Consider the following 23956-nt stretch of genomic DNA (forward strand, 5'->3'; position numbering starts at 1 on the left):
TGTGAGTTCAAGTTGATAAAGAATTCCTGTTTTCTGATACCTGCAGTTCCATCAGGGCTTCACATTTTAGTATCAGAGCCTGGTGGGAAATGGGGTCATTTGAGACAGGCACATGGGTCTGGGATTGTGGAGTGGAGCCATGGGAGGCACCAGAGGACATTATGAGAGCAGGGGGTGACCCCTGGACTTGGGTTGGTGTCGGAACCCAGGGCATCTCTCTGGATGCCCTGGATGTCTCAAAGCCTTGGCAGGGGCTCAGAGACCCTGGCAGGAAGCCAAAGACACCTGGAAATTAGATCTTAATTCATGGAGCAAATTGCCAACCTTATATAAAGAATTACAGGCCACAAAATTTTAAGTAGTATAGTAGTAGCAATCACAGGGTGAAGGGAAAAATTTTGGAGCACTGTACAGGGGGGTTTTGAGCCTTGTACAGGGGGATTTAGAATCCTGTACATGGGGGTCAGGAGTCCCAAGATGGAGGGATTTGGGTGTGCCCTGTCCTTCTTCTTTCTTCTCCTTGGCATCCATGTTCAGGATGATGTCGGCATGTGTGGATTGGTTCATGGTGAAGGTGCACTTGCCAACAAGGGTGAAAAGTATTGGAAATAGAAGGTAAATATCTTATACGTAATTTTCACTATAAAAGAGACAACCGCCCCGTGGGCGGGAGAGAGTGCCCTTGGCTGTCTTGCTGATCAGACCTCAGCTGGACAGACAGAAAAACTCTGTAGAGAAGGAACAATAAACTCAACTGAAGACCAAAAAAGCAAGAGTCCAGACTCTTTCTTCAAAGCGTGGCCTGCCCAGAACCACCTTTTCCCGTGCTGGGGCAGAGACAAGTAACAGCTGACCCCGACAGGTTGGAGTCCTGGGGTGACACCAAAAGGGTCACAAGACTTGGAGTGGAAGTGGGGTCTGGGAGAGGGCCAAGGAGGACACTGGGGCTGGTGAGGGAATGGCTTTAGGGATTTAGTGGAGGTTTGTAATCACAAGGGGATTGCAGAGGATTGGGAACAGGCTTGAGTTCCTGAGGAGCACTGGGGCAACATCAGAAGGGCAAACACAGGACTGGGATTGGGGCAGGACTGGTGGGACACTGGGGAGGTCAGGGATTGTCCCCAGGGTTTGGGCTGGGGAACTGCAGAAGGGCTGTGGTGACACTAGGGGGGAAGGGGCGCAGGACTGGGAGTGGGGTTGTGGGGCTTGTGGGCACAGGAATGACACTGGGGGGAAGACAGCAGTGGAGTCAAGGGGGGCATTGTGGGAGTGGGATTGGGGTCATGGGGCACACTGCTGGGGGGGCAGGGAGTGACTCCAGAATTTGAATCATGGTCTTGGGGTCTGGGAGGCCACAAAGGGTTGAGAATATGAGACCATGGGAGTGGGATTGTTGTCCTGGGGGTCATAGGGACACTGGGGAGTCCTGGAATGACTCCAGGTATTCAGATCTGCATTCCAGGATGTGACCAGTAGTCTTCTAACTGGAGCTGTCCCCTTCTCCTTGGCTGACCTCCCCCCTGCCCCCACCTCAGCCCCTCACAAAGGGAGCCTTCCCATGTACCCCCGTGCAATTATATTGCCAGCAGTGCCAGCGTGCGAGCCTGGACGGCCATGGTGGGGAGAAGCCAAGGGACTGGTGTGGGACACTAGGGGGACCAAGAGGGACATGCCAAAGGGACAATCAGGGCACACAGGGGTACATGGGAAGGCTCCCTTTGTGAGGGGCTGAGGTGGGTGTAGGGGTGGTCAGCCCAGAGGAAGGGGCAGCTCTGGATAGAAGATCCCTGGACACATCCTGGAATGCAGATCTGAAAACCTGGGGTCATTCCAGGACTCCCCAGTGTCCCTGAGACCCCCAGGACAACAATCCCACTGCCATGGTCTCATAGTCTCAATCATTAGCGGCCTCCCAGGCCCTAAGGACCATGATTCAAATTCACTCCATGTCACCACAGCCCCAAACCCTGGGGACAATCTCTGACCTCCCCATTGTCCCCTCAGTGCCTCACCAGCTCCATCCCAATCCCAGTCCTGTGTTTAATCTTCTGATGTCCCCCCAGTGCTCCCCTGGACCTCAAGCCTGCTCCCAGTCCTCTGTAACCCTCTTGTGATGCCGGACTGATTACAAACCTCCACTGAATCCCTAAAGCCATTCCCTCACCAGCCCCAGTGTCCTCCTTGGCCCTCTCCCAGACCCAGGTTCCACTCCCAGTCCTGTGACACTTTCGGTGTCACCCCAGGACTCCAACCCAAATCCAGGGGTCAACCCCTGCTCCCACAATGTCCCCTGGTGCCTCCCATGGCCCCACTCCACAATCCCAGGCCTGTGTGCCGGCCTCAAATGACCCCATTGCCCACCAGTCCCTGATACTGAAATTGGCAGGAGTGAACTCCCAGATGGAACTGGAAGTATCAGAAAGTCACAATTCTTTATCAGCTCGGACTCACAGCAGAACTCTCCTGGACCTGCAGCTCAAGAGGGGGATTTTGCCACTGGGTATTTTTTGACCACAATTATAAATATTCATTAGAAGGGGCTTCTTAGCTAATACAGATACATTACTTTCTCTGGAATTAATTTGCATGGTTCTGTCTTTTTCTGGAAGTCCTTTTATAGTACTGGAGGGTCATCCAAAGGGGTTTCTGCGTGTGGTTTTCACTGAGTGCCCCAATATGCCAGATGACCTTTCCTGAAACTTCTGCTTTCTGCAGGCACTGCTCCTAATGTGGCCAGGAATTTGCAAAAGACCCTCACTGCAGTTTCCTTAACTGTTTCTCCATGGATTCCATCCATGTTCATCCTCTATATCCACACTTCTACCTCCTTTCCTTGCTTTGGCTGTTAGTGTTCAAGCTCTATCCAGCAGCATTAAGGGATCTGAAACATTCTATTCTCTCTCTTATTGCTCATCCCCTATGATCCCATTCCCATGGTCCCATGTTCCCCCAGTTTCCCCCAGTCCCCCAGTCCCTCTGCTCTGTGAGTTGCTCCCATGCCTCAGATACCAGTTGGGGTCCCCTATCAAATGACATCCCTGTAGGCACCTTGAGTCTGGGGATGTTCTCTTGGGGGAGTGCCTGGGTGACTGCCCTGGCCTTGTTGGTGTGGCAGGAGAAGTTCTGGACCCCAAAAAAGGGATCCACCAACACCAGGAGACCCCTGAGCCTATGTTGTCATGGTAGCTCAGAAAATGCATTTGCCAGTAATCTCTGGGAGTGTTTCCTCTTTCAGTGATGCCTGGAGGTGATGGTGTTGAATTCAAAGGGCTCTTTTGAAAACATATCGGACATTGCTCTGTAACAGACATGAAAAGTTTGTCCTATGGGACACTGAGGATCTGAGGCCACAGACTGATCCCCATTGCATCGATTCCCCAGAGCATTCCTGGTGCTTTTCTCCTTTACAAATTGCAGCATCAGTTGGGGAGGGCCTGACATGGTTATTGGGAGTTACCTCTCACCCACCCACCCACCCAGCCTCTTTATTGTGGGCTTTTAGATAAGCAGCCAATTTTCAATCTGCCCAACTCTATCCAGGCCTCACTTCTGGGGGTGAAATTCCTTTCTCAGGAATTATCACCAGGATGCTTTGTTGCAGAACCTCTCTTGCAGCTTTATTGCAAGTCTATTTCCCACCTGGATTTTTCAATCCCCAAGGTGGTGTGGCCTGGATTGTAGTACGGCCACTTCTTTGGGCAGCTGGGTGGTATTGAGCAGGGACAATAATTCTTTACATCTAATTAGAGATCCCTGTGCTGAAATGGAAGTCTTTCTATGCATATTGCTCCATGGTCGTGAGCAATGCTCAAAGTGAATGTCAAGTGAGTTGCTACCTTTGCATGGGAATGTGAGAGTGGGATTGGGGATGTGGGTTGTGAGCTATAAGAGAGAGAAAGGAATTTTCAGATCCTACAGTAGTGCTCAATAGAGCTTAAAGATAAATGGGCAAAAGCAAAAAAAGGAGGTAGAAGTGTGGATGCCCAGGATGGATGTGGATGGAACCCACGGAGAAACAGATAAAGACACTGCAGTGAGGGTCTTTTGTGAGTTCTGGGCAGAAGGAGCAGCACCTGCACAAAGCAGAAGTTGCAGGAAAGGTCATCTGGCATATTGGGGCACGCAGTGAAAACCACACCCAGAAACCCCTTTAGATGACCCTCCAGTACCATAAAAGGACTTCCAGAAAAAGGCAGATCCATGCAAATTAATTCCAGAGAAAGTGATCTATCTGCATTAGCTAAGAAGCCCCTTTTAATGAATATTTATAATAAGGATGAATAAATACCCCATGGCAAAGTCTCCCCTGAGCTGCAGGACCAGGAGAAATCTGCTGTGATTCCGAGCTGATAAAGAATTCCGGCTTTCTGATCCCTCCAGTTCCATCAGGGAGTTCACTCCTGCTGATTTCGGTATCAGGTGCTGGGGGGACACTGGGAACATTTGTGGGAGGGACATGGGACTGGGATTGTGGAGTGGGGTTATGGGGGGATCCAGGGCAATACTGTGGGGTGCAGGGAGTGACCTCTGGATTTTGACGGGAGTTCTGGGGTGACATAAAATGGTTAATGGGACCGGAATTGGGATTTGGGTCTTGGAGAGGGATCTGGGGGACACTGGGCGGGTGAGGGAGTGGCTGGGGGGTGCAGATTCTGAGGGGCCCGGGTTCACAAGAGTGTTGCAGAGGGCTGGGAGCAGGCTTAAGATCTTGGGGAGCACTGGGGGGACAATGGAAGGGTAAACACAGGACTGGGATTGTGATGGGGGCCTGTTGGGGCTCTGAGGGGACACTAAGGAGGATAGGGATTTTTCCCAGGGTTTGGACTGGTTGGCACTAGGGGGGAAGTGATATGGGACTGGGAGTGGGGTAATGGGGCTGCTAGGCAGAGTTACAAGACTGGGAGGGACACAGAAGTGGGGTCCAGGGGGGCACTGCTGGGGGGACAGGGAGTGACCCCAGAATTTGAATTAAGTTCCTGGGTTCTAGGAGGACTCTAAAGGTTGAGGACATTGGACCATGGGAGTGGGATTGCTGTCCTGGGGTTCGGAGGGGAGTCCTGGAATGACCCCAGGAATTGGGCTCAGCATCACACAATGGGGCGTTCTAGACAAAGGTGCTGCCCCCACCTCAAAGGGCTAGCCCCCCCACTCCCCCACCCAGCCCCTCAGGGAGGAACCCTTCCCCTGATGATGTGTGCCGTATTTGTCCCCTCAGTGTGCCCCTCTTGTGTCCCCCAGTGTCACACACAGGTGGTGGTGGCCCCTCTCCATCATGGCCTTCCTGGCTCACACCCTGGCACTGCTGACAATGACTGTGGCCACTGTGGCCATCAAAGTAGTGCCTCTGGACATGGCCCAGGATTCCTTTGATGACCACTACCAGGGCTGTGGCCCTGCCATGATTACAGCATTGCCAGCCCTCTACAACTTTGAGTACCGGAAGAATCCTCACTTTGCCTGGGGCTGGTTTCATGCTGATGCTGAGTGGCGCAAACGGGGCTCTCCTGTGTCCCCTCTGGCGTCCCCATGGCAAGCCGTGGCTCTCATGGCCTACACGTCGCAGCACGTGCACAAGGACTTCAATGCGGCCGTGCGCACAGCTGGGCGCTCCCGCCAGGAATACCGGGACAACTTCCACTTCAAAACGCTGCATTTCCTGCTGACCCAGGCACTGGAGACACTGAGGCACGCTCAGAAAGCCAAGTGTCACCGTGTGTTCCGGGGCGTGCGTGACGTTCGTTTCCAGGCACGGCGTGGCTAGAGGGTCCGGTTTGGTCAATTTGCATCGACGTCGCTGCGTAAAGAGATTGCTCTGCACTTTGGGACAGACACGATTTTTGAGGTGCACACATGCCATGGGGTGGACATCCGGCAGTTTTCCGTGTATCCAGGGGAGGAGGAGGGGCTGATCCCACCCTTCGAGACGTTCAAGGTCACCAAGGTCACCCAGAATGGGAGGAGGACATGGATCAGTCTCCACTCCGCTGGGACCTTCAGCAAACACAACTGCGCGTGGCTGTGAGGTAACAGCACAGGGGACAGCCTGGGGCTATGGGGACACCCATGATATGGCACAGGGGATAATGATATGCACGGGGCATGGGGGACAGGAGCACTCACTGTGTGTTTGTGGGGAGAAGGACACCCAGTGCTGGTGACCTCAAATTTGGGGACACCCATTGAGGGCTCAAGGGCAAGAACATCCATGACAGGGCACAGGGATGGGGATTCCCAATTCTGGGAAGGGACAGGAACACCCTTGCCAGGGGAGGACAGAGACTGGGCCCTCCACATACCGACCCTGTCCCTCCCTGCCAAAACAGTCCTGTTGGGATGGGCCCCATGTGCTGGATGTGGATGGGCCATGACCCCCCACAGCACTCCCTGAACCCCTGTCACCCCCTGTCACCCGCCATGGCAAACCCTGACTACCCCTGACCCCTGTCATCCCTAAGCCCACCATGACCCCGCTGACCTACCTAGCACCTCTACCCACCATAACCTCCCACCCACGACATCCTGTCACCTGTCACCTCATGGCCCCCATCTCTCCTGCCACCCCTAGCCCCCATTTTGGCCATTCCCAACCCCCTCGCTCTCCACATGGTCTTCCATTATACCCGTCTTTGTCCCACAGATGGGAGCGTCCCCAGGATCTTCTGACCTCTAGGCCACCAAGGTCACCAAGGTCTCTGTGGTCACTGTGGCAGCCGTGACCACCATCATCACCAAGACTCCCTCAGCTCCAAGGCTGCCACAGCCACTGTGACCACTGTGCCCACCAAGGCCATTGTGCAAACAATTCTGTTAAATATTTCAATCATAACAATTCCGTTAAATAAATCTGACAAAGCCAGCAAAAAGTGACAATTCTTAAACAGGGCTCAATGTCACTCCCCACACCAACACTCATGGGAGCATCTCTTTCTCTCAGCCTCAAGGAGGACTTGGGGAGCATCCCCTTCCCGAGGGAGGAACTTGACACACATTTCATTTCCAGCAGGAACAGGGGAGAGGACTGTTTGTCTGAGAGGGGACTGGACATTCCCAGGGTCACCTGATGGACAGTCACGCTCAACTCTGGTGTTTTATCCTCAGTTGTCAGTTCGGGGTTGGTGATTTGGGCAGGTTTTAGCCCAATTAGGCAACAAAATCAGCACAATGGCCACAAACAGGGATTGTCCCTTGGGCACATTCCGGGCAGAGCATCCTGCCACATCCTGCCATTCAGGGGGACCTTAAAGGCAGGACATGGTGATGTTCAAGAGGGGAGAGGCAGATTCTGTTCCTGGGGAGGGACAGCCCTCAGGTCCAGTCCCCTCTGGGCAGGACCTGCTGGAGCAGCTCTGGAGAAGGACCTGGGGGTGCTGATGGGTGTTACAGATGAGTAGAATGATGATGGGCTCTCACATTTAAGAGATAAATATTGAGTGTGTGTGTGTTAAAGGAAATTTTGTTGGATTTGGATTTCTTTTGATGTGTAACTTTGTTATTGTGATGTGGTTTTTGGACTCCCTCTGTTCTCCCTACAATCCCCTGTTCCTCCCTCTGTGTCATTGCCATCCATTAGGGTTGAACTCCTTGTATAGGTTACCATTGGCTAACCCTGCTTGTTCAGGTTGTCAGGGACACGTGGAGGGAGGGCGTGCACCTGTGCCCAAAAACTGGAGGTGATAAAAAAGGCCAAAACCAAACCAAGGAATCTGCATGCTCTAAAGAGTCGGTCCCAAGGATGAGCCATGCTAAACAGTTCTTGGAAGATGTAAAGTAGTTTGTGGAAAAAGTTTACTATGCTTTAGGGTCTATGAATATGCAACAGACTGATTTAATGGAAAAGTATTTAAGGGGTACCCCTGAAGGTGAAAGTGCACTCTTGGCTGAGTGCCAAGACACACCTGGCCGTAATCTTTGCTTTACTGTCTGTATCTCATATTGTCCTTTATTAAACTTCTGAAATTTCCACAGGAGAGTGAATGTGTATTCAATACTCAGTGACTATAGGACAAAAATGTCAGGTCTGTTACAGAGCAATGGCTGATGTGTTTAAAAAAAACCCTTTGAATTCAAAATCATCACCTCCAGGCATCACTGAAAGAGGAAACACTTCCAATGAAAATTGCCAAATAGATTTTCTGAGATACCACACCAACATGGGCTCAGGTATCTCCTGGTGTTGGTGGATCCCTTCTTGGCGGGTCCAGAACTTCTCCAACCACACCAACAAGGCCAGGGAAGTCACCCAGGCACCCCTGCGAGAGATCATCCCCAGGCTCAAGGTGCCTACAGGGATGTCATCTGATAGGGGACACCAACTGGTATCTGAGGTGTGGCAGCGACTCAGTGAGCAGCGGGGAGTGGGACTGGGGGGAACTTCTGCCAGTGTCCCACACTGCTTGTGGTTGCCCTTCTGCGCCATGGCCCTCCTGGCTCACACTGTGGCACTGCTGGCAATGACTGTGGCCACGGTGGCCCTCAAGGTGGTTCCCCTGGACATGGCCCGGGACTCCTTCGATGACCAGTATCGGGGCTGTGGTCCTGCCATGGCTGCAGCCTTGCCCGCCCTCTACAACTTCGAGTACCAGATGAATCCTCACTTTGCCTGGGGCTGGTTTCATGCTCATGCTGAGTGGCGCAAACGGGGCTCTCCTGTCTCCCCTCTGGCATCCCCATGGCAGGCAGTTGCTGTCATGGCCTACACAATGAAGTACCTATACAGGGAGTTCAACGCAGCTGTGCACGTGGCTGGGCGCTCCCGCCAGGAATACCGGGACAACTTCCACTTCAAAACGCTGCATTTCCTGCTGACCGATGCCGTGGTGACACTGAGGCACGCTCAGAACAGGCAGTGTCGCCACGTCTTCCGGGGTGTTCGTGAGGTTCATTTCAAGACGCAGCCTGGCCAGAGGGTCCGCTTTGGTCAATTCACATCGACGTCACTGAGCACGTTCAGGCGGGGAAGGGCAGGTCCTGTCCCTGGGGAGGGACAATCCTCACTGCCAGCCCTGCCTGGAGGGGACCAAGTGGAGTAGCTCTGGAGAAGGACCTGGGGGTGTTGGATGGTGTTATAGATGGGTAGAATGATGATTGGCTCTCGCAAAGAGAGATGAATAGTGTGTGCGTGTGTGTGTGTGTGTGTGTGTGCGTGTGCGTGTGTGTGTGGGTGTGGGTGTGGGTGTGTATTTGTTAAGGGGAGTTTTGTTAGATTTGAATTTCTTTTGATGCGTAACTTTGTTATTGTGATGTGGTTTTTGGATTCCCTCTGTTCTCCCTATAATCCCTTTTTCCTCCCCCTGTGTCCTTTCCATCGGGCAACCCTGGTTGTTCAGGTTGTCAGGGACATGTGGAGGGAGGGCGTGCACCTCTTCTCAAAAATTGGAGGAGATAAAAAAGGACTAAAAATACAACCAGGGAATCTGCATGCTCTGAAAATGTGGACCCAAGGATGAGCCATGGTAAACAGTTCTTAGAACATATAAAGTAGTTTGTGGAAAAAGTTTACTATGCATAAGGGTCTGTGAACATGCAACGAGTTGATGTAATAGAAAGGGTCTTTAAGCAGTATTCCTGAAGGTGAAGGCGCACTCTTGGCTGAGTGCCAAGACACACCTGGCTGTAATCTTTGCTTTACTCTCTTTGTCTCCTACTGTCCTTTATTAAACTGCTTAAATTTTTACAGGAGAGTGAGCGTGTGTTTTCCATACTCAGTGACTATAGGACAAAACTGTCAGGTCTATTACAAAGCAATGCCCGATGTGTTTTTAAAAGAACCCTTTGAAATCAAAACCATCACCACCAGGCATCACTGAAAGAGGAAACACTCCTGGAGATTACTGGCAAAGGGATTTTCTGAGCTACCACATCAACATGGGCTCAGGTATCACCTGGTGTTGGTGGATCCCTTCTTGGCAGGCCCAGGACTTCTCCTGCCACAGCAACAAGGCCAGGGAAGTCACCCAGGCACCCCTGCGAGAGGGATTGTGAAGTGGGGCCATGTAGGACACCAGGGTGGTGTTGTGGGGGGCAGAGGATGACTTCTGGATATGGTTTGGGGTCATGGGGTGACATGAAATGGGTGACAGGACTTGGAGGAGGACTTGGGTCTGGGAGAGGGACCTTGGGGACAGTGGTGGGGAGAGGGATTGGCTTTAGAAATTTGGGTGCAGTCCTGGAAGGGCCCATGTTCACAACATGTCTAAAGAGGTGTGGGAACAAGACTGAGATCCTGGAGAGCACTGGGGAGGAAAACAGAAGGGTAAACACAGGACTGGGATTGGGATTGCGGGTTGGTGGGGCACTGAGGGGACACTAGGGATGTCAGGGATTTTCTCCAGGATTTGGGCAGGTTGACAATCTGCGGGGAGCTGACATGGGGAAGGGAGAGAGTTTCTGTGTCTGCTGGGCACAGGGATTACCCTGGGGGGGACACAGAAGTGAGGTCCAGGGTGGCACTGCTGGGGGGACAGGGAGTGACCCCAGAATTTGATATAATTTTCTGGGGTTCTAGGAGGACACTAAGTGTTGGGGACATGGGATCATGGGAGTGGGATTGCTGTCTTGGGGTTCTGAGGGGAGTCCAGGTATGAGCCTAGCCTTTAAGCTCAGCATCCTGGGATGTGTCCAGGGAGCTTCCAGCTGAAACGGGCCAACTTCCCACCAGCTGGAACCAGTTCCCCTCCTCAGCCCTTCAGGCGGGAACCCTTCCCATGTACCCCTGTGTGCCCTAAGTGTCCCCTGAGAGTGTTCTTCTTTTTCTGCCAGTGTCCCACACTGCTTGTGGTTGCCCTTCTGCGCCATGGCCCTCCTGGCTCACACTGTGGCACTGCTGGCAATGACTGTGGCCACGGTGGCCCTCAAGGTGGTTCCCCTGGACATGGCCCGGGACTCCTTCGATGACCAGTATCGGGGCTGTGGCCATGCCATGACCACGGCGTTGCCGTCTCTGTACTACTTTGAGTCCCAGGTGAATCCTCTCTTTGCCCAGACATGGGTGAAGGCCGAGGCTGAGTGGCGCAAGAGGGGCTCCCCTGTCTCCCCTCTGGTGTCTCCAGCCCAGGCCATCGCTCTCATGGCCTACACAACGAAGGACATTTACAAGGACTTCAACACGGCTGTGCGCGCGGCTGGGCGCTCCCACCAGGAATATCGGAACAACTTCCACTTCAAAACGCTGCATTTCCTGCTGACCAAGGCACTGGTGACACTGAGGCATGCTCAGAACAGGCAGTGTCGCCACGTGTTCCGGGGTGTGCATGATGTCCAGTTCCAGGCACGGCGTGGTCAGAGGGTCCGGTTTGGTCAGTTCACATCGACGTCGCTGAGCAAAGAGATTGCCCAGAAATACGGGACGGACACCATGTTCGATGTTCACACTTGTCATGGTGTGGACATCCAGGCTTTTTCCTTCTATCTGAGCAACCGAGAAGTGCTGATCCCTCCATACGAAACCTTCAAGGTCACCAAAGTCACCCGGAATGGGAAGAGGGCATGGATCAGTCTCCGTTCCACCGGGACCTTCAGCAAACACAACTGCGCGTGGCTGTGATGTGATACCACAGGAGACATCCTGGGGCGATGGGGACACCCATGATAAGTCACAGGGGACAGTGAGCATGGGGGACAGAGGCATCCACTGTGGGTGGGTGGGCAGCAATACCCAATTCTGCGGACACCAGCTGTTGTGATATAATTTTCTGGGGTTCTAGGAGGACACTAAGTGTTGGGGACATGGGATCATGGGAGTGGGATTGCTGTCTTGGGGTTCTGAGGGGAGTCCAGGTATGAGCCTAGCCTTTAAGCTCAGCATCCTGGGATGTGTCCAGGGAGCTTCCAGCTGAAACGGAACCCCTTCCCACCAGCTGGAACCAGTTCCCCTCCTCAGCCCCTCAGGGAGGAACCCTTCCTATGTACCCCTGTGTGCCCTAAATGTCCCCTGAGTGTGTTCTTCTTTTTCTGCCAGTGTCCCACACTGCTTGTGGTTGCCCTTCTGCGCCATGGCCCTCCTGGCTCACACTGTGGCACTGCTGGCAATGACTGTGGCCACGGTGGCCCTCAAGGTGGTGCCCCTGGACATGGCCCGGGACTCCTTCGATGACCAGTATCGGGGCTGTGGCCATGCCATGACCACGGCGTTGCCGTCTCTGTACTACTTTGAGTCCCAGGTGAATCCTCTCTTTGCCCAGACATGGGTGAAGGCCGAGGCTGAGTGGCGCAAGAGGGGCTCCCCTGTCTCCCCTCTGGTGTCTCCAGCCCAGGCCATCGCTCTCATGGCCTACACAACGAAGGACATTTACAAGGACTTCAACACGGCTGTGCGCGCGGCTGGGCGCTCCCACCAGGAATATCGGAACAACTTCCACTTCAAAACGCTGCATTTCCTGCTGACCAAGGCACTGGTGACACTGAGGCATGCTCAGAACAGGCAGTGTCGCCACGTGTTCCGGGGTGTGCATGATGTCCAGTTCCAGGCACGGCGTGGTCAGAGGGTCCGGTTTGGTCAGTTCACATCGACGTCGCTGAGCAAAGAGATTGCCCAGAAATACGGGACGGACACCATGTTCGATGTTCACACTTGTCATGGTGTGGACATCCAGGCTTTTTCCTTCTATCTGAGCAACCGAGAAGTGCTGATCCCTCCATACGAAACCTTCAAGGTCACCAAAGTCACCCGGAATGGGAAGAGGGCATGGATCAGTCTCCGTTCCACCGGGACCTTCAGCAAACACAACTGCGCGTGGCTGTGATGTGATACCACAGGAGACATCCTGGGGCGATGGGGACACCCATGATAAGTCACAGGGGACAGTGAGCATGGGGGACAGAGGCATCCACTGTGGGTGGGTGGGCAGCAATACCCAATTCTGCGGACACCAGCTGTTGACAGGGGACGCCCATGACAGGGCACACAGAGTGGGGACACTCACTGATTGTTTGGAGACAGGGACACCCTATGCTAGGGACACCAAATCCGGGGACACTGATTTTAGGCATGTGGATAGGTACGCCCATGGCAGGGCTCAGAGATGGAGACTCCCACATCTGGGAGGAGACCGAGACAGGGACACCACTGCCAGGGGTGGACAGGGACAGGGACAGAAACAGGGAGCCCCTTGTAGCAGTCCTGTCCCTCCCCACCAAAAGTAGTGCTGTTAGTACAGGCCCTGTGTGTCAAATGTGGGTGGGCTGGGACCCTCCAAGGAACCCCTTCTTAGAACTCCTGTCACCCCCTGTCAACCCCATGGCAAACCCTGACCCTTGTCACCCCTAAGCCCACCAGGATCCCTGGACCTGCCTGGTCCCTGACATCGCCTGTGGCCTCCCTGACCCCCTGTCACCTGTGACATCATTGCCCCCATCACTCCTGTCACCCTGAACACCCCATTATGGCCATCCCCGACCACCTCACTCCCCCCATGGTCTTCCATTATGCACCTCTTTGTCCCCCAGGTGGGAGCATCCCCATGGCCCCTTTGCAACTCAGAGGATGCCTCCAGGCCACCGTTGTCCTGGCAGTGGCCACCAGGATCCTCTGGACACCAAGCCACCAAGGCCACCAGAGTCACTGTGGTCACTGTGGCAACCACGGCCACCATGATCATCAAGACTCCCTCAGCCACAAGGCCACACAGCTACCCTGGCCAGTGTGGCCACCAAGACCATTGTGCAAAGCAATTCTAATAAATAATTCTATCAAAAGAATTCCATTAAATAAATCTGTCACAGCCAGCAAAATGGCAAAATTCTTAGCAGGGCTCGAGGTCACTCCCCACATCAACACGCATGGGAATATCTCCTTCTCTCAACCTCCTCTCCTGGGGAGCATCCCCATCCAGTGGCAGGAACCTCACACACGTTTCATTCCAAGCAGGAACAGGGGAGAGGAATCTCTGTCTGAGAGGGGACTGGATGTTCCCCAGGTCAGGTGATGGACTGACAGGCTCAGCACTGATGCTTCACCCTCAATTTTCACTTCGAGGTTGGTGATTTGGGCTAGTTTTAGTCAAATTCAGCACCAAAATCAGCACCAGAACACCATGTTCGATGTTCACACTTGTCATGGTGTGGACATCCAGGCTTTTTCCTTCTATCTGAGCAACCGAGAAGTGCTGATCCCTCCATACGAAACCTTCAAGGTCACCAAAGTCACCCGGAATGGGAAGAGGGCATGGATCAGTCTCCGTTCCACCGGGACCTTCAGCAAACACAACTGCGCGTGGCTGTGATGTGATACCACAGGAGACATCCTGGGGCGATGGGGACACCCATGATAAGTCACAGGGGACAGTGAGCATGGGGGACAGAGGCATCCACTGTGGGTGGGTGGGCAGCAATACCCAATTCTGCGGACACCAGCTGTTGACAGGGGACGCCCATGACAGGGCACACAGAGTGGGGACACTCACTGATTGTTTGGAGACAGGGACACCCTATGCTAGGGACACCAAATCCGGGGACACTGATTTTAGGCATGTGGATAGGTACGCCCATGGCAGGGCTCAGAGATGGAGACTCCCACATCTGGGAGGAGACCGAGACAGGGACACCACTGCCAGGGGTGGACAGGGACAGGGACAGAAACAGGGAGCCCCTTGTAGCAGTCCTGTCCCTCCCCACCAAAAGTAGTGCTGTTAGTACAGGCCCTGTGTGTCAAATGTGGGTGGGCTGGGACCCTCCAAGGAACCCCTTCTCAGAACGCCTGTCACCCCCTGTCAACCCCATGGCAAACCCTGACTCTTGTCACCCTTAAGCCCACCATGATCCCTGGATCTGCCTGGTCCCTGATATCGCCTGTGGCCTCCCTGACCCCCTGTCACCTGTGACATCATTGCCCCCATCACTCCTGTCACCCTGAACACCCCATTATGGCCATCCCCGACCACCTCACTGCCCCCATGGTCTTCCATTATGCACCTCTTTGTCCCCCAGCTGGGAGCATCCCCATGGCCCCTTTGCAACTCAGAGGATGCCTCCAGGCCACCGTTGTCCTGGCAGTGGCCACCAGGATCCTCTGGACACCAAGCCACCAAGGCCACCAGAGTCACTGTGGTCACTGTGGCAACCACGGCCACCATGATCATCAAGACTCCCTCAGCCACAAGGCCACACAGCTACCCTGGCCAGTGTGGCCACCAAGACCATTGTGCAAAGCAATTCTAATAAATAATTCTATCAAAAGAATTCCATTAAATAAATCTGTCACAGCCAGCAAAATGGCAAAATTCTTAGCAGGGCTCGAGGTCACTCCCCACATCAACACGCATGGGAATATCTCCTTCTCTCAACCTCCTCTCCTGGGGAGCATCCCCATCCAGTGGCAGGAACCTCACACACGTTTCATTCCAAGCAGGAACAGGGGAGAGGAATCTCTGTCTGAGAGGGGACTGGACATTCCCAAGGTCAGGTGATGGACTGACAGGCTCATCACTGATGCTTCACTCTCATTTTCCAATTCAAAGTTGGTGATTTGGGCTAGTTTTAGCCCAATTCAGCACCAAAATCAGCACCAGACCCCTCTCAATGCAGCCCCAATGGCCACAAATGGGGCATTGACCCTTGGGCACATTCCAAGCAAAGCATCCTGACACATCCTGCAGTTCAGGGGGATCTTAAAGGCTGGAAACTGAGAGGTTAAAGAGGGCAAGAGTAGGATCTGGCTCTGGGGATTGACAGCCGGCAGTTCCCAGTCCAGGCTGGGGGGGCACCTGCTGGAGCAGCTCTGGAGGTGTTGGTGGGTGACCAGTGGAGCTGGCTATGTGACCTGGGGTCAGGAGGGATCCAGGGAGCATTGGGAAGAACAGGGCCAGGAGGTCAGGGAGTGACCGTGCCACTCTGTCCTGCCCAGGGAGACACATCAGGAGTGCTGTGTCCAGTTGTGTCCATTGCAATGTCCATTTACGGGCTGCTCTAGAACCAATCCTATGCTCTGGGATGACGCTGCCTGAGCTGGGAGGTTGGGCCAGGTGCCCGCTCTGGATCCTTCCAGCCCGACCCATTCTGGGATTTGGGGATTCTGGCAGTTGCAGTTCGGGAATTTTGGGACGTTAAAGAGGGCAAAGGTAGGATCTGCCCCTGGGGATTGACAGTCGGCAGTCCCCAGTCCAGGCTGGGGTTGACCTGCTGGAGCAGCTCTGGAGAAAGATCTGGAGGTGTTGGTGGGTGACCAGTGGAGCTGGCTATGTGACCTGGGGTCAGGAGGGATCCAGGGAGCATTGGGAAGAACAGGGCCAGGAGGTCAGGGAGTGACCGTGCCACTCTGTCCTGCCCAGGGAGACATGTCAGGATTGCTGTGTCCAGTTACTTCCAGTGCCATGTCCATTTATGAGCTGCTCTAGACCCAATCCTGTGCTCTGGGATGATGCTGCCTGAGCTGGGATGTTGGGCCAAATACCCCCTATGGTTCCTTCCAGCCTGACCCATTCTGGGATTTGGGGATTCTGGCAGTTGCAGTTCGGGAATTGTCCACAGGAGGGCAGCAGTGAGTACAGGAAATCAGCGGCACTGCGCATGCGCCGCTCCCGTCTGCAGTTCCCTCTGGTCATGATGACCCCGAGATATATTAAAAGTCTCTTTTCCCCAGCCCAGATGTTGAAGAAGAAATCAGAACTCTTCGGGTGTCGTTCTCAAGGTTGTTTATTATTTCTTATATGAAACATTTTCTGTCTGGCTTGCTGAGGTCTGTTCACGAGGTCACTGGGAGGAGACCGAGACAGGGACACCACTGCCAGGGGTGGACAGGGACAGGGACAGAAACAGGGAGCCCCTTGTAGCAGTCCTGTCCCTCCCCACCAAAAGTAGTGCTGTTAGTACAGGCCCTGTGTGTCAAATGTGGGTGGGCTGGGACCCTCCAAGGAACCCCTTCTCAGAACGCCTGTCACCCCCTGTCAACCCCATGGCAAACCCTGACTCTTGTCACCCTTAAGCCCACCATGATCCCTGGATCTGCCTGGTCCCTGATATCGCCTGTGGCCTCCCTGACCCCCTGTCACCTGTGACATCATTGCCCCCATCACTCCTGTCACCCTGAACACCCCATTATGGCCATCCCCGACCACCTCACTGCCCCCATGGTCTCCCATTATGCACCTCTTTGTCCCCCAGGTGGGAGCATCCCCATGGCCCCTTTGCAACTCAGAGGATGCCTCCAGGCCACCGTTGTCCTGGCAGTGGCCACCAGGATCCTCTGGACACCAAGCCACCAAGGCCACCAGAGTCACTGTGGTCACTGTGGCAACCACGGCCACCATGATCATCAAGACTCCCTCAGCCACAAGGCCACACAGCTACCCTGGCCAGTGTGGCCACCAAGACCATTGTGCAAAGCAATTCTAATAAATAATTCTATCAAAAGAATTCCATTAAATAAATCTGTCACAGCCAGCAAAATGGCAAAATTCTTAGCAGGGCTCGAGGTCACTCCCCACATCAACACGCATGGGAATATCTCCTTCTCTCAACCTCCTCTCCTGGGGAGCATCCCCATCCAGTGGCAGGAACCTCACACACGTTTCATTCCAAGCAGGAACAGGGGAGAGGAATCTCTGTCTGAGAGGGGACTGGACATTCCCAAGGTCAGGTGATGGACTGACAGGCTCATCACTGATGCTTCACTCTCATTTTCCAATTCAAAGTTGGTGATTTGGGCTAGTTTTAGCCCAATTCAGCACCAAAATCAGCACCAGACCCCTCTCAATGCAGCCCCAATGGCCACAAATGGGGCATTGACCCTTGGGCACATTCCAAGCAAAGCATCCTGACACATCCTGCAGTTCAGGGGGATCTTAAAGGCTGGAAATTGGGACGTTAAAGAGGGCAAAGGTAGGATCTGCCCCTGGGGATTGACAGTCGGCAGTCCCCAGTCCAGGCTGGGGTTGACCTGCTGGAGCAGCTCTGGAGAAAGATCTGGAGGTGTTGGTGGGTGACCAGTGGAGCTGGCTATGTGACCTGGGGTCAGGAGGGATCCAGGGAGCATTGGGAAGAACAGGGCCAGGAGGTCAGGGAGTGACCGTGCCACTCTGTCCTGCCCAGGGAGACATGTCAGGATTGCTGTGTCCAGTTACTTCCAGTGCCATGTCCATTTATGAGCTGCTCTAGACCCAATCCTGTGCTCTGGGATGATGCTGCCTGAGCTGGGATGTTGGGCCAAATACCCCCTATGGTTCCTTCCAGCCTGACCCATTCTGGGATTTGGGGATTCCGGCAGTTGCAGTTCGGGAATTGTCCACAGGAGGGCAGCAGTGAGTACAGGAAATCAGCGGCACTGCGCATGCGCCGCTCCCGTCTGCAGTTCCGGGTGCCACCAGCAGGCGGCAGCACGAGCTGCAGGCGCTGCCGAGCGCCCGCCCCATCCCGGCCCCGGGGCTCTGCAATGGTTTGGGATGGAGCGACCTTAAAGCCCGTGCGGTGCCAGCCCTGCCATGGGCAGGGACATCTTCCCCTATCTCGGGATCTCCTCTGGTCATGATGACCCCGAGATATATTAAAAGTCTCTTTTCCCCAGCCCAGATGTTGAAGAAGAAATCAGAACTCTTCGGGTGTCGTTCTCAAGGTTGTTTATTATTTCTTATATGAAACATTTTCTGTCTGGCTTGCTGAGGTCTGTTCAGGAGGTCAGTCCGAGGCACACTGCCCTCCCAAGGGGCCCATGTTGTCTTTTATACTTTAAAACACGTAATTGATATATGCATTTATGTTCCAATATCTGTCACCTATGTTAAACAGTGACTGTCTACTTTACACCAATCCCAAAGTGCCACCATCACCAAGAAGATGGAGGCTAGGAAGAAGAAGAAAGAAGAACAGTTGTTATGCTATTTAAACTTTTGTGACCTGTAATTCTTCATACAAAGTTGGTAATTTGCTCCATGTGTTGAGCTTGAATTCCCAAGTGTCTTTGGCTTCCTGCCAGGGTCTCCGCTCTTATGCTATTTAAAATTTTGTGACCTGTAATTCTTCACACAAAGTTGGTAATTTGCTCCATGGATTGAGCTTGAATTCCCTAGTGTCTTCGGCTTCCTGCCAGGGTCTCCGAGCCCCTGCCAGGATCTCTGAGCCATCCAGGGCGCCCAGAGGAATGTCCTGGGTTCCGACACCCCAGGGCCAGGCTGCTCCAGGCCCCACCCAACCTGGTCTTGAACCGTTCCTGAAGTGGGGCAGCCAGAGCTTTGTATAGAGATGGATAACGATGATTAGCTCTCACAATTAAGGAATGAATATTGCTTGTGCATTAACAGAAGTTTAATTGATTTATGGTTATATTATTGTAGTTGGTTTTCGGACAACCTCTGTTCTCCCCATAGACCCCTTTCTCCCATCTGTCCATCAGGACTCCCCAGTGCCCCTCAGACCGCCAGGATACAATCCTATTCCCATGGTCTCATATCCTCAACCATTTGAGGCCTCACATCCCCCCAGGACCATGGTTCAAATTATGGGGTCACTCCCTGCCCCCCCAGCAGTGTGCCCCATGATCCCACTCCCACTGCCACAATGCCCCCCTTGACTCCACTGCTGCCTTCCCCCCAGTGTCACTCCTGTGCCCACAAGCCCCACAAGCCCACTCCCAGTCCTGTGTCCCTTCCCCCTAGTGTCACCCCAGCCCCTCTGCAGTTCCCCAGCCCAAACCCTGGGGACAATCTCTGACCTCCCCAGTGTCCCCTCAGTGCCTCACCAGCTCCATCCCAATCCCAGTCCTGTGTTTACCCTTCTGATGCCCCCCCAGTGCTCCTCAGGAACTCAATCTTGGTCCCAATCCTCTGCAACCCTCTTGTGATGCCGGGCTGATTACAAACCTCCACTAAATCCCTAAAGCCACTCCCTCAGCAGACCCAGTGTCTTCCTTGGCCCTCTCCCAGACCCCAGTTCCACTCCAAGTCCTGTGACGCTTCTGGTGTCACCCCAGGACTCCATCTCAAATGCAGGGGTCACCCCCTGTTCCCACAATGTCCCCTGGTGCCTCCCATGGCCCCACTCCACAATCCCAGGCCCGTGTGCCTGTCTCAAATGACCTCATTGCCCATGAGGCTCTGATACTGAAATTGGCTGGAGTGAACTCCCTGATGGAACTGGAGGTATCAGAAAGTCACAATTCTTTCTCACCTCAAACTCACAGCAGATTTCTCCTGGTCTTGCAGCTCAGGGGGGGATTTTGCCACTGAGTATTTTTCCACCACAATTATAAATATTCATTAAAAGGGGCTTCTTAGCTAATACAGATACATGACTTTCTCTGGAAATAATTTGCATGGTTCTGCCTCTTTCTGGAAGTCCTTTTATAGAACTGGAGGGTCATTCTGGGTTTGATTTTTTCACTGAGTGCCCCAATATGCCAGATGGCTTTTCCTGCAACTTCTGCTTTTTGCAGGCGCTGCTCATTCTGTGGTCCAGAATTTGCAAAAGACCCTCCCAGGAGTTCTCTTTATCTGTTCCTCCATGGATTCCATCTGTGTTCATCCTGGGTATCCAAATTTCTACTGCCATTCCTTGATTTTGCCCGTTCATTTTAAGCTCAATCTAGTATCTTTAAGGGATCTGAAACTTTCTATTCTCTCTCTTTTAGCTCACCCCCATGACCCCAATCCCACTCCAACTGTCCCATGTTTGTCCCAGTTCCTCCCAGTCCCTTTTCCCCACTGCTCACTGAGTTGCTGCCGCACCTCAGATACCAGTATGGGTCACCTATCAGATGGCATTCCTCTAGGTGCCTTGAGCCTTGGGGTGATCTCTTGGGGAGTGCCTGGGTAACTTCCCTGGCCTTGTTGGTGTGGCAGGAGAAGTTCTGGACCCCAAAAAAGGATCCACCAACACCAGGAGACACCTGAGCCCATGTTGGCGTCGTAGCTCAGAAAATCCATTTGGCAGTTTTCATTGGAAGTGTTTCCTCTTTCAGTGATGCCCGGCATTGAAAGTTTTGAATTCAAATGGATTTTTTTAAATCACATTGGGCATTGCTCTGTAACAGACCTGACAGTTTTGTCCTACAGTCATTTAGTGTTCAATACACATTCACTCTCCTGTAAAAATTTAAGAAGTTAATAAAGAACAATAGGAAACAAAGACAGTAAAGGAAAGACTATGGCCAGGTGTGTCTTGGCACTCAGTCAAGAGTGCACCTTCACTTTCAGGGATACCCCTTAACTATCTTTTCTATTCCATCCCCTCTCAGACAGAGATTCCCATCCCCAATTCCTGCTGGAAATGAAATGTGTGTGAGATTTCTCCCTCGAGAAGGGAATGCTCCCCAAGGATCCACCTTGAGGTTGAGAGAAAGAGATGTTCCCACGAGTCTTAGTGTGGGGAGTGACATCAAGCCCTGCTTAAGAATGATATCTTTCCACCAGCTTTATCATAATTATTTAATGGAATTGTTTTGATAGAATTATTTTATAGAATTGCTTTGCACAGAGGTTTTTGTGTGCACAGAGGTCACAGTGGCTGTGGCAACCTTGTGATTGAGGGATCTTGGTGATCGTGGTGGCCACGATTGCCACAGCGACCACAGTGACCTGGGTGTCCTTAGTGGCCTCATGGCTCAGAGAATTCTGGTGGCCACTGCCAGGGCTGTAGTGGCCAGGAGGTGGAAGGGGTCCCTGGGGATGCTCCCTCCCAGGGGACAAAGAGGGGAGTGAGGGGGAACATGTGGAGAGTGAAGGGGTCAGTTGCAGCCATCATGGGGGGGTTGGGGTGACAGGTGAGTTTGGGGCCATGAGGTGACAGGATGTCTGGAAGGGCATGGGGGTGATACAGGAACTAAAGAGATCAGGGGCATCATGGTGGTCTTTGGAGTGACAGGCGTCAAGGGGAGTCAGGGAGTGCCAAGGGGGTAACAGGGAGTGCCAAGGAGGTCAGGGAGTGCCATGGGGGGTTCAGGGAGTGCCACAGGGGGTCCCGGCTCTCCCACATCCAACACACAGTGCCCATCCCCACAGCATTGCCTTGGGTGGGGAGTGACAGGGTCAGTATGGGGGGTCCGTGTCTCTGTCCCTGTTCTAGTTGTCCAGTGACAGGGGTGTCTGTGGCCGTGTTCCCTCCCAGAGGTGGGGATCCCCATCTCTGTGCCCTGTCATGCATGTTCCTGTCCCCATGCCCACAATGGGTGTCCCCAAATTTGGTGTCCCCAGCATGTGTTGTTCCTGTCCCCAAAGTCTCAGGGAGTGTCTCCAACCCCTGTGCCCTGTCATGGGTGTACCCTGTACACTGTGGCTATCCCCAGCTTTGGGTATCCCTGTCCTTGTTTCCAGCTGCGGATATCCATATCCCACCACACGCAGTGGATGCCCCTGTCCCTCATCCCCAGTGAGTGTCATTGTCCCCTGTGCCTTATCATGGCTGTCCCCAAGGCCACAGTGGGTGGGTGTCCCCATCGCCCCAGGCTGTCCTGTGTGGCATCACCTCTCAGCCATGAGCAGCTGTATTTGCTGAAGGTCCCAGTGGAGCAGAGACTGATCCACGTCTTCTTCCCATTCTGGGTGACTTTGGTGACCTTGAAGGTCTCAAAGGGTGGGATCAACACCTCACGGTTGCTAGGATCATAGGAAAAAGCAAAAATGTCCATACTGTGGCATGTGTGAACCTCGAATATGGTGTCTGTTTCGTATTTCTGGGCGATCTCTGTGCTCAGTGACGTCGATGTAAATTGACCAAACCGGATCCTCCGGCCACGCTGTGCCTGAAAGTGGACATCATGCACACCCCAGAAGACGTGGTGACACTGCCCATTCTGAGCGTGCCTCAGTGTGACGAGTACCTGGGTCAGCAGGAAATGCAGCACTTTGAAGTGGAAGTTGTCTGGGATTCCTGGCGGGAACTCCCAGCCATGCCCATGGCTGCGCTGAACTCCCTGTATAGGTACATCATTGTGTAGGCCATGGGGACACCAGAGAGGACACAGGAGAGCCCCATTTGTGCCACTGAGCATGAGCATGAAACCAGCTCCAGGAGAAGTGAGGATTCATCTGGTACTCGGAGTTGTAGAGGGCGGGCAAGGCTGCATTCATGGCGTGGCTGCAGCCCCGGTACTGGACATGGAAGGAGTCCTGGGCCATGTCCAGGGGCACCACCTTGGTGGCCACAGTGGCCACGGTCATTGCCAGCAGTGCCAGGGTGTGAGCCAGGAGAGCCATGACAGGGAGGAGCCACCATGAGCAGTGTGGGACTCTGGGGTAAAAAGAGTGGCACACTGAGGGGACAATTGGGGCACACCGGAGTACGTGGGAAGGGTTCCTCCCTGAGGGGCTGAGGAGGGGAACTGGTTTCAACTGGTGGTGGGGGCCAGCTTCAGCTAGAAACCCCCTGGACACATCTTGGGATGCTGATCCCAAATCCTGGGGTCATTCATGGACTCTCCTCAGAACAACAATTCCACTCCCATGGTCCCATGTCCCAAATGCTTAGTGTCCTCCTAGAACACCAGGAACTGAATTATAATTCTGGGGTCACTCCCTGCCCCCCCATCAGCACCCACCAGGACCCCAATCTCACTCCTACAATGCCTCCCCTAGATGCCACTTCTGTGTCCCACCCTGTGGCATTCCTGAGCCCACCAGCCCCATAACCCTACTCCCAGTCTTGTGTCCCTTCCCCCAGTAGTGTCACCCCAGCCCAAACCCTGAGAACAATCCCTGACCTCTCCAGTGTCCCCTCAGTGTCCCACCAGCCCCCCCGTGCCAATTCCAGTCCCCTGTTTACCCTTCCGTTGTCCCGCCAGTACTCCCCAGCAACTCAAGCCAGCTGCCAATCCTCTGCAACCCTCTTGCAACCCCAGGCCCCTCTGGGACTTCACCCAAATTCCTAAAGCCACTCCCTCACCCCCACAGTGTCCCCCCGCTCCCTCTCCCAGACCCAAAACCTGCTCCATGTCCCATTACCCATTTCATGTCACACCAGGATCCCAACCCAAATCCAGGGATCAACCCCTGCCCGCACAACATCCCCCTGGAGTCTCCCATGGCCCCACTGCAGAATC

At 53.7% G+C, this 23956-nt stretch overlaps 2 protein-coding genes and 2 pseudogenes across 2 annotated transcripts; 3 read left to right on the forward strand and 1 right to left on the reverse strand.

Moving 5' to 3' along the window:
- The first annotated feature begins 5272 nt into the window (after window positions 1-5272).
- Window positions 5273-6022, forward strand: LOC120507204 (annotated as a pseudogene).
- Window positions 6023-10792: 4770 nt separating this feature from the next.
- Window positions 10793-11542, forward strand: LOC120507199 (NAD(P)(+)--arginine ADP-ribosyltransferase 2-like). The gene has a single exon (XM_039719545.1). The coding sequence runs from the start codon at window positions 10793-10795 to the stop codon at window positions 11540-11542; it is 750 nt and encodes a 249-aa protein (XP_039575479.1).
- Window positions 11543-11990: 448 nt separating this feature from the next.
- On the forward strand, window positions 11991-15904 carry LOC120507200 (NAD(P)(+)--arginine ADP-ribosyltransferase 2-like). Its single transcript, XM_039719546.1, has 4 exons — window positions 11991-12736; window positions 13444-13496; window positions 14923-15116; window positions 15839-15904. Exons 1-4 carry the CDS (start codon window positions 11991-11993, stop codon window positions 15902-15904), a joined length of 1059 nt encoding a protein of 352 aa, XP_039575480.1.
- Window positions 15905-21523: 5619 nt separating this feature from the next.
- LOC120507201 lies at window positions 21524-23078 on the reverse strand (annotated as a pseudogene).
- Between the last annotated feature and the right edge of the window lie 878 nt (window positions 23079-23956).

The sequence above is a fragment of the Passer montanus genome, unplaced genomic scaffold, assembly GCF_014805655.1.
Source record: "Passer montanus isolate IOZ18808 unplaced genomic scaffold, ASM1480565v1 scaffold410, whole genome shotgun sequence".
NCBI classification, from domain to species: Eukaryota; Metazoa; Chordata; class Aves; order Passeriformes; family Passeridae; genus Passer; species Passer montanus.

Bases quoted from the DNA above. Each gene is read 5' to 3' on its own strand.
- LOC120507199 (XM_039719545.1), top strand. From the start codon at position 10,793: ATGGCCCTCCTGGCTCACACTGTGGCACTGCTGGCAATGACTGTGGCC.
- LOC120507200 (XM_039719546.1), top strand. From the start codon at position 11,991: ATGGCCCTCCTGGCTCACACTGTGGCACTGCTGGCAATGACTGTGGCC. The intron at 13,497-14,922 runs GTTGTCCTGGCA...TTTGTCCCCCAG, and splicing joins GAGGATGCCTCCAGGCCACC to CTGGGAGCATCCCCATGGCC. The intron at 15,117-15,838 runs GTGTGGCCACCA...TGTCCTGCCCAG, and splicing joins CCACACAGCTACCCTGGCCA to GGAGACACATCAGGAGTGCT.